General features: G+C 38.1%; 2 protein-coding genes and 1 pseudogene across 2 annotated transcripts; all 3 read right to left on the reverse strand.

The window, feature by feature from the left end:
* Positions 1-1,746: 1,746 nt before the first annotated feature.
* LOC109016922 lies at positions 1,747-8,752 on the reverse strand (annotated as a pseudogene).
* A 1,929-nt stretch (positions 8,753-10,681) lies between these two features.
* On the reverse strand, positions 10,682-13,772 carry LOC109016912 (cytochrome P450 714C2-like). Its single transcript, XM_018999267.2, has 5 exons — positions 13,404-13,772; positions 12,434-12,660; positions 12,019-12,263; positions 11,535-11,907; positions 10,682-11,208 (listed from the first exon to the last, which is right to left on the reverse strand). Exons 1-5 carry the CDS (start codon positions 13,702-13,704, stop codon positions 10,783-10,785), a joined length of 1,572 nt encoding a protein of 523 aa, XP_018854812.2. The 5' UTR covers positions 13,705-13,772; the 3' UTR covers positions 10,682-10,782.
* A 928-nt stretch (positions 13,773-14,700) lies between these two features.
* On the reverse strand, positions 14,701-17,588 carry LOC109014797 (cytochrome P450 714C2-like). The gene is made up of 5 exons (XM_035689886.1): positions 17,265-17,588; positions 16,590-16,816; positions 16,094-16,335; positions 15,518-15,875; positions 14,701-15,258 (listed from the first exon to the last, which is right to left on the reverse strand). The coding sequence occupies exons 1-5, from the start codon at positions 17,584-17,586 to the stop codon at positions 14,833-14,835; spliced, it is 1,575 nt and encodes a 524-aa protein (XP_035545779.1). The 5' UTR covers positions 17,587-17,588; the 3' UTR covers positions 14,701-14,832.
* Positions 17,589-17,799: the final 211 nt, after the last annotated feature.

Below are 17,799 nucleotides of genomic sequence, written 5' to 3' on the forward strand. Positions count from 1 at the left end.
TCTAATAATACCTTATTGAAAGCCTTCACATTCTAGACCCTCAATCCACCATCTCTCAAAGGGGGACATACATTGTCCCACCCCATTAAGTAAAATTTAAACTCATCTCCTAGTCCACTCTACAAAAAATCACGTTAAGTAATATGTGAGAAGGTTGGCTAAGGTACTCTTGATAAGTGTGATCCACCCTCCTTTAAATAAATACAACATTTTCCACCTAGCCAACCTACGCTCAAATTTTTCCAGCACCACCTCCCAAATTGTCTTAGCTTTGAAAGAAGCCCCCAATGGAAGACCAAGGGACTTCAATGGCAATGAAGAAACCACACAACCAAAAATGTTTGCCAACCTTCTAATATTGCTTACATAACCAATCGCGACCATCTCCGTCTTAGCAAGATTAATCTTCAACCCAGATATCACTTCAAAACAAAACAAGATGGTCTTCAAAGATTGGATATGATCTGCATTTGCCTCAGAAAATAGCAAGGTGTCATTTACAAACAAAATGTGAGAAATAATGGTGGAGCCGTGGATATCTCCCACTAAGAAACCTGAAAAAAATCCTTCCTCTATTGTCGCCAACACCATTCAACTTAAAGCCTCCATTACTAGGACAAATAAAAGGGGTGATAATGAATCACCTTGTCGTAATCCCCATGAACTATTAAAGAAACACACGGGATCACCATTTGCCAGAATCGAGAAGCGAGCCATTGACACACAATGCCTTATCCACTTCCTCCATTTTTCCCCAAACCCAAACCCACATCTACTCAACATATATATATATATATATATATATATATCAGAAAATCTCAGTTAACATGATCATATGCATTCTCCTTATCGAGTTTGCATAAAATACTTGGAACTCCTGACTTGATCCTGCTATCCAAGCATTCATTAGCTATAAGATCCGAGTCCAAAATTTGCCTCATTCTCACAAATGCATTTTGGGACTTAAAGATAATCATCTCCATGACCGTGTTCCTCATCTTATTAGCAAGAACTTTTGAAAGTATCTTATATACGCTGTCCACAAGACTAATTGGTTTGAAATCTTGTACCTCTCTTGCACCAGCCTTTTTAGGAACTAGTGCAATAAAAGTAGCATTTAAGCTATTCTCAAATTTGTCATAAGTGAAGAATTCCTGAAAAACTAGCATTACATCCTCTCGCACCACCTCCTAACAAGTCTGAAAAAAATCTATAGTAAAACCATCCGGGTCTGGAGCTTTATTTTTATTCGTTTTCCTGATTGTTTATTGTACATCTTTCTCTTCAAATGGTCTCCCCGCCCAAGTCATACTATTTTGATCAATGACCTCAAAGGCTAGTCCATCTACGGTAAGCCTCCATGCATGAGGTTCTGACAGCAAATGTCCGAAATGACCAACCACATGCTCCTTTATCACAACCTGATTTGAGGATCCATCTCCATCTATGTTCAAGGACTCAATGGAGTTAAACCTCCTATGTGCATCGGCAACTCGGTGAAAATCATATATATATATATATATATATAATAAGCTTACGATTGCTCTGATACATAAAGATGGTACGTACAAATAGTCTGCAATGACTTTCACATTTATATCAAAGCTCCAGCACAGTCCCTTTTTAAAGCCAATAAATATATCAAAGCTAGCTAGCAAGCTAAAATGTGTTGGCCACCGCAGACCCTTTTTAAAGCCCAAATATATCAAGGCTAGCTAGCTAGCTAGCTAGCTAAAATGTGTTCGCCTAAAATATCCTCAAACGGAGACTAATTCTGTGTTTAGGTACAATAGCCAACCTATATGCAGGGGAGTGGCAGTATCCTGGCGAGAACGAGAAGGAAAACTTGGATTAGATGAGAGATAGAATCACCTTCACTTCTGCCATGGCAATGTGTTGGCCAGCACAGACGCGAGAACCTACTCCGAATGGTATGTAAGCTTGTCGAACCTCGCAAGCTCCGCCAATCCCATTTGTGAATCTTTCCGGGTTGAATTTGTGTGCATCAGCATGTTAGAATTAACACAGCAAGCCACTGCAGCTCCAACTCACAGTCCACACAGCAAGCCCTCTTAGTCATGCTCCAGCGCATTCCAGCAGCTTCTAGAATAAATATGATGTAATTCTGTTATGCACAGACTGTACAAATTGGTTAGGATTGTTATTCCCTTTATTCTTTTGTACTTACTATAAATAGGCAGTGCCATGCACTCTACAAAAGGCAATGCAACAGTACAAGCAGCGCATATTGTTTTCTGCAACAATATTGTTTTTATTCTCTGCATTCCATTACTCTGTTGCTGCACTAAAGTTACCAAAACCAACATGGTATCAAGAGCCTACTGAAATCTCGTCATCTTCCCCATTTTTTTTTCTCTCCTTACTCCCTTTCTCTGTTTTTCGATGACTACTGAAAATACCACCAAAATCAACTGCAATCCAAAAGATCCCTCTAGTCCCTATTTTCTTAACCACAATGATGGTCCAGCAACATTACTCACGAATCATCCCCTCACTGTTGAAAACTATCATTCTTGGGCATGCACTGTGCGTCGTTCCCTGAGAATCAAGAAGAAACTAGGGTTCATTGATGGTACTTTTCTTAAACCTTCCTCCACGGATGCCTTGTCAGAACCATGGCTTGAATGCAATGACATGGTTATCACTTGGCTCCAAAATGCAATGTCCCTTGAAATCAAAAACAGTGTTGTTTATGTTGATACTGCCTATGATTTATGGCTTGAACTTGAGCAACGTTTTGCCCAACATAATGGGCCACGCATTTATGAATTAAAACAATCCATTCACAATCTCACTCAAAGTGATGATTCGGTCAGTCTTTACTTCTCCAAATTGAAAGGTTTGTTTGATGAACTTCTTAATTTTGAGTCTATTCCATCATGCTCATGTGGTGCCTTGAAACCTATCCTTGAGAATCAACAGCGTGATTGGATGATGAAATTTCTCATGGGACTCCATGACTCATTTGGGAACATCAAAGCTCAAATTATCCTACTCAAACCCACCCCATCATTAGCTGAAGTTTATGCTCTTGTTCAACAGGAAGAGAAACGTAAGCAGATCTCTAACCCTCCCAATCTCCATGACACTTTGGCCTTAGCTACCAAAACTCAATATTCATCCAACCGATATACTCCCAAACCTTTTAACTCTCAACGTCGGGAGAAATTATATTGCATTTTTTGCAAAGTTTCAGGTCATTCTCTGGAAAAGTGTTTTAAAGCCAATCCAAACCTTGAGAAACCAACCTGTACACACTGTCATCTCGTTGGTCACACTGCAGAGAGATGTTACAAATTGAATGGCTACCCCCCTGGCCATAAACTTGCCCCTCGATCCAAAGGGTCTGATCTCTCTATCAACCAAACTAGTCTCTCATCCCAAGAACAGATCAATGAGAAGTCTCAAACAAGTTTAACTAAGGAACAATATCAGCATCTTATTACCTTGCTCCAGTCACAAGCTACACAACCAGCAGCAAATCAGGTTCAATCTGTCGATCCATCTCCAGCCTGCCCTTCTCCTTCAAGCATGTCTGGTATATCTTCCTGCTTCTTAGCTTCTAATACAAAATCTTCATCTTACATTCCTTGGATAATTGATACCGGTGCAACAGATCACATGATCTGCTGCACCTCCTTTTATACTTCCTCACCCACAATAGTTGATTTTCAAGTCAGTTTTCCAAATGGTAATTATACCAAGGTTACTCACAAAGGCATTGTTAACATTAATTCTGTCTTCACTCTCAAGGATGTTTTATGCATTCCATCCTTTAAATACAATCTCATCTCAGCAAAAAAATTAGCTCAGGACATCAATTCTTGCCTTGTTTTCTTTGCTAATGAGTGTTATGTGCAGGACCTTTCTTCTTGGAGCACGATTGGGAAGGGTGAGGTTATCAATGGTCTTTATCACCTTCGGATGGCAGGAGTGTCTCCCACAGCCCTATCATCCATCCTATCCAATTTACCTTTCAAAAATCAACCTGTTTCTGCTGCTATTACATCTCAACAACATCTTCACAATTTATGGCATTGTAGAATGGGACACTTATCTGATTCTCGTCTATCTTTATTAAACAAAGATTTACATCTTCTTTCTTCTATGAATTCCATTGTTCCATGCTCTACATGTCATTTATCAAAACATCACAGATTACCTTTTTCTTTAAGTAACAACCGTGCCTCCAAGCCATTTGATCTCATCCATTGTGACATTTGGGGACCTTGTTCCCAACTAGCAAATGATGGCTCAAAATATTTTTTAACAATCATTGATGACTTTACTAGATCCACTTGGGTCTATTTAATGAAAAACAAATCACAAACTCGACCTCTACTTCAATCCTTTTGTTCATTAATTGAAACACAATTTCAAACTAAACTTAAGGCCCTTCGTTCTGATAATGGAAGTGAATTTTCAATGACTGATTTTTTTATGCAAAAAGGAATTGTTCACCAAACAACTTGTGTTGAAAGTCCCCAACAAAATGGAGTTGTAGAACGTAAGCACCAACACATTTTGAATGTTGCTCGTGCCTTGAAATTCCAATCTGGTGTTCCTTTATCTTTTTGGAATGATTGTATTTTAACTGCCACTTATCTCATTAATAGAACACCATCACCTAATTTACAAAACAACAGTCCATACCAACTGCTTTTCAAAACCAAACCAGCCTACCAACACTTGAGAACTTTCGGTTGTCTTTGCTATGCATCCACTCTAAAACACAACAGACATAAATTTGATTCTCGAGCAAGAAAATGCATCATGCTTGGATATCCTTTTGGCATCAAAGGATACAAGTTATTCGATTTACTCAATCAATCCATTTTGTATTCCAGAGATGTCATTTTTTATGAAAACATCTTTCCCTATAAAACTACATCTCACACTTCACAATCCTTTCCCACATCTCAGTTTTTACCTCCCAATTCAGATACCACCACACATTTTCCATACTCAGATCTTCCCTCAGCACATTCCTCAACACAATCCTTAGATCCTACACCAGCATTCACTGCAGCTCAACCACTAGCACATATCGACCATACTCCAGAACCAACTTCACCTCCCCTATCATCACATCTCGACCCTACACCAGAACCAACTCCACCACAATTACCATCACCCCTCGATTCTTCAACAGCAAATATTCCACCACAGCAAGCCACTGCTTCATTTCCTGCTCATATCCTCACAGAACCTGATTTAACAAATCTCACCTCTCCCATAAACCATTCTGACCTCATTAACCAAAATACACCTTCTCACTCTTCTCACCTACCCAAAATCAATACTCCTTCCCGTAAATCCAAAAGACAAAAAAAACCTCCTGCTTACCTCCAAGACTATTCTTGTCAACAAGTCATTGCACCCACTTCTTCCCTCTCAAGCTCAAGGATCAAAGGTAACTCACTAACACCTCTTCTATATCCATTACATTCTGTCCTATCTCATGCTAAGTTATCTCCTAAACATGCTGTTTTTGCCATTTCCATACTCCATCACATTGAACCTTCTACTTATGCACAAGCTGTCAAAAGCTTAGATTGGCGTATTGCAATGGATAATGAAATTTCTGCCTTAGAATTAAACAAAACTTGGGATGTCATTGATTTGCCTATTGGAAAAAAGACCATTGGTTCAAAATGGGTTTACAAAATCAAATACAATTCGGATGGCAAGATTGAAAGGCACAAAGCCCGCTTAGTTGCCAAGGGTTACACTCAAGAGGAGGGTCTCGATTACCATGAAACTTTTTCACCCGTAGCAAAACTTGTTACAATCAAAACTTTACTTGCCGTGGCTGCCATTAAAGGTTGGAAACTCCATCAATTCGATGTTCATAATGCATTTTTACATGGAGAATTGGAGGAAGAAGTCTACATGAAAATACCCCCTGGATATTCAGTTCAAGAAAAAAATAAGGTTTGCAAATTAAACAAAAGCTTGTATGGACTCAAACAAGCCTCTCGGCAATGGTATGCAAAATTCTCTTCCTCTTTATTACAATTTGGATTTACTCAATCAAGAGCTGATTACAGTCTGTTTACTAAAAGAAGTGGTTCATCTTTCCTAGCTCTACTTGTTTATGTTGACGACATTGTTGTAGCTTCCAATGATCCTCACGGTATTTCAGCTCTCAAGGCCTTTTTAGAGTCAAAATTCAAAATCAAAGACCTTGGTACACTCAAATACTTTCTTGGTATGGAGGTGGCTCGCAACTCAACTGGCATTCAATTATGCCAAAGGAAGTATTGCCTTGACATACTTGCTGATGCTGGTTTAACAGCTTGCAAACCTAGCTCAATTCCCATGGACCCGAAACTCAAACTCACCAAGGATGAAGGCCAATTGCTACATGACCCCTCAGAATTTAGAAGACTCATTGGGAGACTTCTCTATTTAACAATCACACGGCCTGATTTATCCTTCTCTGTTAACTTACTCAGTCAATACATGAGTACCCCTCGGATTCCACACCTTCAAGCAGCATACAAGGTGCTGCACTATCTCAAAAAATCTCCTGGACAAGGGTTGTTGTTCCCTGCTTCATCTTCTTGTCAATTAATCTCTTATTGTGACTCCGATTGGGCATCATGTCCAGATACAAGAAGATCCACCACTGGTTATTGTGTCTTCCTTGGGCAGTCCCTTATTTCATGGAAATGCAAAAAGCAAACCACCATTTCTCGGAGTTCAGCAGAGGCAGAGTACCGCTCCATGGCTGCCACTTCTTGTGAACTTGTTTGGTTAAAATATTTACTTGTTGATCTCATGGTGTCACACCCTCAACCAGCCGTGCTTCACTGTGACAGCAGATCTGCTCTCCACATTGCCTCCAACCCAGTTTTTCACGAAAGAACCAAGCATATAGAATTAGACTGTCATCTAATTCGGGATAAAATTCATGAGGGCCTCATCTCAACTGCATACACACCCTCTTCTTGCCAGTTAGCCGACATCCTCACAAAAGCACTCTATTCTCCAACATTCTATTCATTATTGCGCAAGATGGGAGTTATTGACATACACTCTCCATCTTGTGGGGGGCTGTTAGAATTAACACAGCAAGCCACTGCAGCTCCAACTCACAGTCCACACAGCAAGCCCTCTTAGTCATGCTCCAGCGCATTCCAGCAGCTTCTAGAATAAATATGATGTAATTCTGTTATGCACAGACTGTACAAATTGGTTAGGATTGTTATTCCCTTTATTCTTTTGTACTTACTATAAATAGGCAGTGCCATGCACTCTACAAAAGGCAATGCAACAGTACAAGCAGCGCATATTGTTTTCTGCAACAATATTGTTTTTATTCTCTGCATTCCATTACTCTGTTGCTGCACTAAAGTTACCAAAACCAACACAGCACCCCACAGATCACAGTCTCTATGCAGTATTGGGATCGGAATCTGGATATTCGTAGCTTTTGGGATCATCACCTCGTTGAATCTGAAATCTTGGAAAAGACGCAATGTTTCTTGGATCACCATCGTCAACTGCCAACAAAAGTTACGTTAGTGGATGGATCTCCATCAACACTAAGTATGGGATTGCCTAAACATGACTTTCTACTACCATTCAAGAGAGAGAGACATATATATAAATAATAAAGCAAGATACCGCTTTCATTTTTAGGAGCATGTCGGCATCCGGTGGCTTATCCCCACATATTTCAAGCACCTCAGCACGAGCACGATCCTGCTAATTGGGATGCATAACGAGTAACATCAAGCTCTACGTGGCCGTGGTGGTAGTGATCTCGTGGCCCGCAAAGTATATGGTTTTGCAGTTATCTATTATGAACTTGTCTCGAGACATTTTTACTGAGAGGCCATCACAGTCATCATAAATTTTGGCACCCTCAAGAATCATTTGTAAAATATCCTTCTCACCTGATGCTTCATTTCGCTGATTTACCACCTTCAAAATCATTGAGTTGATCTCTTTTTCTGTTTTCCATATAGCTCTATTATGTTTGGTAGGCAGCATTAATCTATCAAAGATTCATAGCAGCAACTTTCATATATGCAGTGTACAATCAATGTCAAGTGTTCACAAATGAAAAACAGAAATATTTGACTGTCAAGATACATGAATTTGAGATATTATGATACCCCAACCCGAGAATTCCGACAGTTGTCTTGGAGATTAAATTTTGAAGCATTTTCAGCTTTAAGAATATTTCTTTTCCTTGGGAATAGTCACTTCCAAAACAGGCTCTTGATATTATATTCGCGGATAAGCATCTCAAGTCCTCATCGATTTTATTGTCTGCAATCCTTGTTTCATTTGTTGTTCTGTTCTCCCAATTTCTTAGAAATGATGCTGTGAAGTCCACCATCAAGTTCACCATGCCCTTTCATAAGAATCATGCCGATGATTTTCAGTTGGTATATAATATACTTAAGACAATTCAAGATTCAGTTCAGCCATATACCAGAATCATGTACCTTAACCTTACTCGGGAGCAATGATCTTCCTTTGGTGGGCCCAAAGAGGGAGACTTGATGAAAATAGGCCTTGGCCCACATGAGGCCCGGGGTCTTTGGACATGAAAGAGGGTTTCCCCAAGAGCTTATTTCTTTCACCATTTGTACATCTATTACCAATAAAGATGTATGTGTCCAATTGAATACAAGTACACTGACCCTGCCCCCAATACATATAAGATGCCCTGATTTAGTGCTAGCTGGGTGATTTTTGTACTACTTTTACCCATATTATCATGGGAAAAATTATAGTTACAATCGTGAGTGCGTAAGTACTGTGCAATTATTTTAAAAAAATTTAATAAATACTGGATCCACATGAAAAAAAAAAATTAATTTTTTAATAGTGAATCTTATTTTTTTTCAAAGCGACTGCATGACGCTTGCACATTCCACGATTGTATGTAATATTACTTCAAAATAGTAATAAATGGAAAGAAAACTATTTATCAATATTAATAGAGAGAAAAAAAAAAAAAAGGGAAAAAGGTAAGACCAAATTCATTTCACCACTGCACTATATATGGGAAGTGTTGTATTTATTTTTGTAAATAGTAGACTAGCATTAACATTTAGTCATTAGGCCCATAATGAGATGGGGCCGTTTTAATAGATACATATGGAGGCCCTACTCTCATCCTACTTTAAAATAGAACTAGCTCATTGAGTTTTATATAAGCTTTTTGCTCTTCCTCTTCTCTCTCTTAAGGTAAGAACAAAAATAAGACAAAGAAGGGTAGAGAGTAGTTCTCTCAATAACTGGAAATTTTCTTCTTTTGCAGGAACCCTAAAACTCTATGAAAAATCCATCACAAGTTATTGGAGGTATGAATTCTCAATTTTATTGAACACATGCTTTTATTATGGAAAGAAATTATCACATCTTATGATTCTAACAGAAGACAGTGAAAGGCAGTCGTGAGCGATGGCGGCAGCTAAGTCCATTGTAGCAGTTGTTAGTGGTGTTGGTGTGGAATTAACTCGAGAGAGAAGTCTCCTCATTTCAAAGATATTACCGAGGAGAAAATGAGGAGAAGGTCCTCTTATCCCTTGTCTTTGAAGCTTTGCTCCCAGTTGTTTTGGCTTTAAGATCAGTAGGTCACAGACCAGATGCACCAACAACACTAAAACCCTCCCAAAGCCACTCATACAACAATCTCTGCCATCTGAGCACAGTACTAGCTTGCTACTACGCTCGCTAGCTGCTTCTCCCTCTCTCTCTCTCTCTCTCTCTCTATATATATATATATATCTTATTTATAAGCTCATGTTAAGCAAGACCCATCATCATGTGTTAAATACACGGATACAACTTATTAATTGATTAATAATTTCCAAACTGTTTTATGCACTTGAAAAACACGTACGTACAATATAAACTTCTTTTAACAGCTAGCAATCACACAATACGGTGAAGCACAACCAATATTACTGGAGACTGGCCGGGTTAACTTTGTCCCACACATGATCATGCATGCAGGATATACACACACATACACATATACGTCATACAATACAAACAAAGCTTAAACACTTGTTGTGTTGTGATTGATGTAGATACCACCTAATAAACTACAAAAGAAATCAATAAACCAAAAAGAAAAATTATTTACATCAGCCTACTGTTGACTGCATCCTCAACATCCTCAGTGTGTTGAGTTAAAAAAAATAAGAAAACAACAACAACAATGTAGAGAGTGCCGGCTGATGTATAGCCGGGCATAAACCAAAAATAATGACGTCGTGTTAATTTATTGAACATTAATCATGACTGGCATTGAACATTAATTATTTTTATCCATTTGATAGAGACATGTTTATCATATATATACTGTCCTTTTCCTCTTTTGATTTCTATCTCTTGCATTAACGTCATGATTTTCGGAATATGGATGATTTGGAACTTCACATCTTATCGCAACGTCATACCATATAATTAAAATTGCATGATAGCCTGTTGTTAATTGAAACATCGATCAGATCTAGACCCGAATGATTGAATCAACTTTGTGATCATTCCAGACATATAACCTACGTTAGGTGTCGAATTTTCTCTTTATGCAATTATTCATAAGTAGTACTGGAACTGGAAGCTCGCCAATGAGACCAAGTAGGCTAGAAGAACTTTATAGGTGGTGTGGACTTTTGGAATTAAAAAGTTGTGCAAATTAATTCACTCACTCAAGTAAATAATATATATTATTACTCTTTTTTATTCCTACCGAAGCTATTATTTCTCAAAGCTAAGAAATGTGATCGATCAAGCTGTCCAGAGGCGGAGACAAACTCCATTTTCAGGCACAATAACCAACCTAAATACAGGGGAATGGTGGTATGCCGGAGAGAGTGAGAAGCAAAACTTGGACAGAACCAGAGATAAAATCACCTTCAGTTCCGTCATGGCAAAGTGTTGTCCGGCACAGACGCGAGACCCTACTCCAAATGGCATATAAGCCTGCGGAGTCTTGCAAGCCCCACCAATCCCATGAGCAAATCTTTGAGGATCGAATTTGTGGGCATCAGGCCCCCACAGATCACGATCTCTGTGTAATATTGGGATCGGAATCTGCATGTTCATACCTTTTGGGATCATGATGTCTTTGAATTCGATATCTTCCAAGGCCGTTCTTACCACAAAAACTGTAGGTGGGAAAAGACGCAATGTTTCATGGATCACCATTGTTAACTGCAAACAAATTAATTTCGATATCAGATTATATGTACCCAGCTTGAAGAAGATGTTTCCAGGCAGAACCTTCAAATATATATGCAGAAGCATTATAGTACACAACATGATGTGTAAATGCATTGATGTATTCTCTAGTCGTGATCTTATTTTCTGGGATATTCTCAATTAACATGCATATTTACAGAGGGCGTGTCCTTGGAAGATAATCTGATATAATGGAATAGAACAATAGATAGCAGCCAGTACTCACTCGTATTAATGCAGTTGCAGTAATTAAAGAGAAATTACTATGACTAAATTGTGAAGAGCAATTAAATTAATACCGTTTTCATGTTTCGGAGCATGTTGGCATCCGGTGGCCTATCCCCACAGATTTCAAGCACCTCAGCACGAGCACGAGCTTGCCAATCGGGATGCGCAGCAAGAAGCATCAAGGTCCATGAGGCCGTGGTGGCAGTGGTCTCGTGGCCAGCAAAGTATATGCTTTTGCAATTATCCACCATGAATTCTTCCCATGGAATTTTTATTGGTCGGCCATCATTGTCATATTTATTACTTTTGGCACCCTCCAGAATCATTTGTAGAAGATCCTTCTCATGTGATGATTCTGTGTGCTGTTTTACCACCTTTAATATCATGGAGTTGATCTCTTTCTCGTTTTTCCATATAGCTCGATTCATTTTGGTCGGCAAGAATCTATCAAATATTGTTCATATATAACTACTTGCATTCTGATCAGTTTGTTCAAACTCAATCAAGAAACAACAAGATGATGAATGAATGCTACTACCTGTCGTACATACGTACCTAGACCCTGGAACTCCAATACTTCTCGTGGACATGAGTCTCTGTAGCGTTTTGAGTTTTAGGAATATTTCTTCCCCTTGGGAATAGCCGCTTCTGAAACAGGCTCTTGATATAATATCTGCAGATAAGCCTCTCAAATCATCATCGACATTAATGCCTGCAATACCTCCGGCCTCATCTTCTAATCTACGCTCCCAAGTTGTGAGCATTGAGGTTGTTGACTCCACCATCAGTTTCACCATTCTCTTTTGGAAACGGCAGGCATGCATTATATTTTGATTAATCATTTGCGAATAATTCAAATTTAAACCTTTGATTTTGTAAGATTTGTGAGTTGGGAAAGGATGATTTCTTCATAAAATGAAGATTATATACTGTAAAAGATGTTTGAAATAGTAAACTGGCGGAGATTTACCTTAACCTTCTCGACGTAGAACTCAGGAGCAATAGTCTTCCTTTGGTGGGCCCATATCGGGCCGTTGGATGAAAAAATGCCTCGGCCTAGAAGCGGCCCACGATCTTTGGATAGATAAGAAGGCTTCCCTAGGTTAAGGGATGTGCAGAGACAGATTTCCTTCACCATCTCTGCATCTGCTATATATAGTTGTTGAATGCTTCCTGTTGAATACAAGAATACTGGCCCTGCCAATACCAAATCTTAGGGGATGAATCAACTACGAAGGAACTTGATCTTGTAGCTCTTTCACGTTTAATGTTCCAACAAATAATTTTGAGTAATGCTACATAAATGTATGCAAATTAAACTCGTGCATTCTCTTGAAAAAAAAAAAAGTAAGATCCATCTTGAAAAAATAAAATCATGCTGATCTCAAATTTAACTATTTTTTTTTTAAAAGAGTATGCAGGATTTGCATGTCTATTGTAAATATCATTTCTAAAAAATTATATATATATATATATATATAAATTTTGTTGTGTTATATGGGTTTGGAGTTTAACCGAAAGACACGTTGCGATTGTACGGTCTTTTTTTTTTTTAGAAAATGGGGCATCTCATCATATTCCTACAGAAACCTCGCTGTGGGATCATAATTTATAAAGGTAGTTGCTGTATACAGAGAATTATTATTATATACCGTTCTTCATTTCAGTGGGGCAAGTAAATTAATGTTCTACGGTCTACCCCTCTTGACCAAATCTAGACATTAACGGACATGGCAGCAGATAGATAAAGATCTGAAAGCACCCACTACCTAGTATTAATCAATGTCTTTTTGTTTGTTTCTGTTTGGAAATTGGTATCAGACCTTGTTTCGGTTTGGTGGTATAGAACTCTTAGGATGAAAAGTTGAACCTTTTTTCCATTTGATGGATTGAATAAAACTAAATGGAAGAAGAAAAAGAAGAAGGGAAAGGATTAGTACCATATTCATTTTTCCACTGCTCCAGGTATGGGAAAACGATAGAAGGCCAGTCACCAGAAATGGCGGCAGGGTTGTCCTCCGTAGCAGTTGTCGGTGTGGAATGTATCAGTTCATGTCGGTGTTGAAGAATTCTCTTAATATCAGGAATATTTCCCACTAGAAAAGAAGGAGAAGGTCCTCTTATCCCTTGCCTCTGAAGCTTTGCCCTTAGATTTTTTGGCTTCAATACCAAAAGGTTATAGAGATACACCAGCAAAACTAAAAATCCACCCAAAACCACCGATGCGATCGTGTTTGCCATCAGATCTAGCTTCTCCTGCTTCTATATGTCTGAACTTGCTCTCTCTACTGCTTCTTTAGGTTTTCTTTGACCTATTACCCATATATATTATACATATATATATATATTATATTATATAATATCCTTTTTCTCGTGATGATGATAAGGACGAATTAATTAAGTTATTAATGTCTACCTACAAGTGAAACTGAGCGAGTTCATTTAATGAGTTTTTACGATCTGATAACATTCTTATTTCGTCAATGAGTTTCATAAATGTACAAGGACAATAATAGAATAACATTTATTTTGAAAACTCAAATACAACTTCACATTAAATTAAAAACTTTAGATTTTCTCTATTAAACTCATGTTTTGTATGTGACCGATGTCTGAGTTTTTGGGATTGAGTGATTTGTCTCTTGTACTCCTTTCTGCGAGAAAAACAAATTATATAACTTCAAACCATGTGCATGAATCTCAGGAAGTTAATGGCCAAAAATCATTCGGCAAAAGATTAAAATTTAAAAACAAAGGAAATTAATTAGATCATTTTTAAAGAGAGTAATATATATATATATATATATTTATATATATATATATATATTTATATATATTTATATATATATATATATATTTATATATATATATATAACTACAAAACATGAAACAAGGAAATTAATCATTTTTAGAGAGAACCCATTGAAAGTGTTTTTAGGTGCATTCTTTCTTGGGGATTGACTTAACTGTCAAACACCCGCTTGTCATTTCTCTTGTAACATTCAACATGCAGATCTTCAAAGAATTCTAACACAAGTTATGGAGCTGGCTGGCTACATTTCATAACGGGAAAAAGGTTTCAATTAATTTCTTCCTTCGTGTTTGTTCAATCAATATCTTGCTCTTTCCGTGAGGCTTAAAGGTAAGGGCTTGATTTTCATTTCTGTGTGTTGATCACAACAGTGCGAAGGATGCCGGCCTGTTCTATTGATTATCAAACAATATTAATCTGTTTGTGCAGTTTTTGCAATATTTGCTTGCCAAATGCCATTTTCCCACAACATTGTAACAAAGGCAGTACCTCTGCTGCATTATTCTTTTACAACCCCTACCAAAAAAGAAAAGCTTCTCAAAATCAAACGTCGAAAGTCACACTCTCCTCATATGGAGACGAACTCCATGTTCTGGTTCGATAAACAATCTGTCAACAGGGGAGTGTCGGTATGTTGGTGATAGCGAGAAGCAAAACTTGGACAGAATGAGACATAACATCACCTTCAGCTCTGTCATAGCTAAGTGTTGGCCAACACAGACACGAGCCCCGAATCCAAATGGGATAAATGCCTGTGGAATCTTGCAGGCCCCACTAATTCCGTGGGAAAATCTTTCTGGATTGAACTCGTGGGCATCAGGCCCCCATAGATCTGGGTGTTGCTGCAACATTGCAACAGGAATCCAGATGTCTATACCTTCTGGAATCAGTATGTCTTTGAATTTAATGTCTTGCACTGCTGCTCTTGTGACTGCTGGTACTGGTGGGTAAAGGCGCAATGTCTCTTGAATTACCATTGCCAACTGCAAATAATCAGAAAGATTAGAATACACTTCCATCATTTTGGTCTATATGGGATCAGAAAATTCATATTTTGTGAAATCCTTTTCATGCTTTGAGACAGATCAGGATGGCGTAAGAACAAAATTTACACAACAGTAAGAGGACATTTGGACCAGTAGATAATGGTTTGTAACTCTTAATTTTCTAGCAGCCATATGCTATTCCTCCTGCTCTGTAAAACACCCTTTATGGACATAATGAATTTATAATGGTACATACTGTTTTCATGTTTCGGATTGCATTAGCATCTGGAAGGCCACCTTTACACATTTCAAGCACCTCAGCACGAGCACGAGCTTGCCATTCGGGATATGCAGCTAATAACATCAAGCTCCATGATGCTGTGATGGCAACAGTCCCATAGCCGCCAATATAAATAGTCTTGCAATTATCCACGATGAACTTGTCAGGAGAGAGATCCGACAAATCACCAGTATTTTTGGCTCCTTCAAGTATCATTTGCAGAAGATCCTTCTCGTGAGTTGTCTCCGTCCTTTGTTTAACTACCCTTACTATCATGGAGTTTATCTCTTTCTCTAATTTACATATCTGTCTATCGATCTTGCTCCGAAAAAACCTGATTGTTGTAAGATCAGGTTTAAATTGGTTGAAACCAAGTTAGGGATGTTCACAGATTATAAAACATATTTATGAACTAAATTTGATAGTAAAATGCAGCACCAACTCTGATGACAGTAGATTAAGGCAAGTATAAACAATGAAAAATGGTCACAACAACAAACATCTTCACAATTTCTTGATCATATTTGTAGGAAAACTTTAATGCAATGGTACCTAAACTTGGGGATTCCGAGAGTTGTCTTCGACATGATTTTTTGGAGAGTTCTGAACTTCAAGAATATTTCTTCCCCTTCAAGATAATTGCTTCCAAAACAAGCTTTGGAAATCAAATCTCCAGACAAGGTCCTTAAATCCTTGTCGATTTTAATGTCTGCAATTCCTCCCTCATTTTCAATCCTGATTTCCCATGCTCTTAGCATTGAGGTTGTACAGTCGACCATTAGACTCAGCATGCCCTTCAAAACAAAGTTGCAAGTAGAAGTTTGCATCAAATCTTACAATTTATAGCATGCAAATTGAATAATCCTCTGATTGACATGGATCAATTTTAATGGCAAATCTTGACTTGTTCTGGCTTCACTGTTTGAAATGGAGGGGGAAACAAAAAATAGTGGGAAAGAAAGTTTGCTCTGATTATTACTTTTGAAAGGAAGTAATCTTTAATCAATTAAAAAGTTGCTAGTCTGCCATATCCACTGGGGAATCTTACCTTGACTTTGTCCATGTAGAATTCAGGAGCTATTATCTTCCTTTGGTGGGCCCAAAGTGTGCCACTTGAGGATGCAATTCCCTGGCCCACCAAGGCTCCCCTCTCCTTGGTTATGTAAGAAGGTTTTCCTAGGTTCAGAGAAGTACAAAGGCCGATATCCTTCACCATCTCTATATCACCTGCCCACAATATCTGTATGCTTCCAATTGAAAACATGAACACCGGTCCTGCCCACCAATGCATCAGATTATATCACTCTACGAGTTTGGTTGTGTTGAGGGATGAAGAATTGGTTTTATGAGATGAGTTACGTTTATTAATTTCTTCATGGTATTAGAATTTATTACAGGACGAATAGAGATCCATACTATTTACTTCGTGACAAATATAAAAAAAAATATTAATCTGCACGTGAAGGAAAATGTTGAGGAATAATCTTACATTGTAAGTAGACAATATCTTAGATATATTTATAAAGAATATACAATTCTCTCTTATAGAATTGATTTTATGAGATGAGTTAGACACATTAATTTCGGTTCATAAATCCAAACAAACAAAAGCTAATAGACATCGATATTTTGAAAATCATTTTCGAATTTTCCTTTCTTCTCTATGGCTATAAAAATTTCGTTCCTCTTAAATGGGCACCAGAAAAAACAAAACAGATCGTACCATATTCATGTCGCCACTGCTCCAAGTAAGGGAAGATCGTTGAAGGCCAAGCATGAGAAATATGGTCAACGTTCTTCATGTGGTGTTTTGAAATATTAGTTTCTGCAGCAGCTTGGACCTTAAGGTGGATTTTCTTCATGTCTGGGATATTCCCCAAAAGAAACGAAGGGGAAGGCCCTCTAATCCCTTGCTTTTGGAGCTTTGATCTCAGCCTTTTCGGCTTCAATATCAACGAGTCATAGAGATGCAAACCAAATACAAGAAACCCACCCAATAACACCGACACGATGATCTTTGCTGCAAGGTTTTGCTCTTCTCCCATCATCATCATCATCATCATCATCATTTATTTTCTTCTGCTTCTAATGCCTGTTAAAATGCAAGGCGTCAACCAAAGAGTAGATGACCCATAGTGATATATACGATGGCAAGGATACGCCAGTACTTGTCCTGCAAAAAGACGAGACAAAGAAACAAAAACTAAAAACAAAGGGAAGAAGATGCATCCTCAAACTATCACTCAACTTGTAATTAT

The sequence above is a fragment of the Juglans regia genome, chromosome 4 (assembly GCF_001411555.2).
Source record: "Juglans regia cultivar Chandler chromosome 4, Walnut 2.0, whole genome shotgun sequence".
NCBI lineage: Eukaryota > Viridiplantae > Streptophyta > Magnoliopsida > Fagales > Juglandaceae > Juglans > Juglans regia.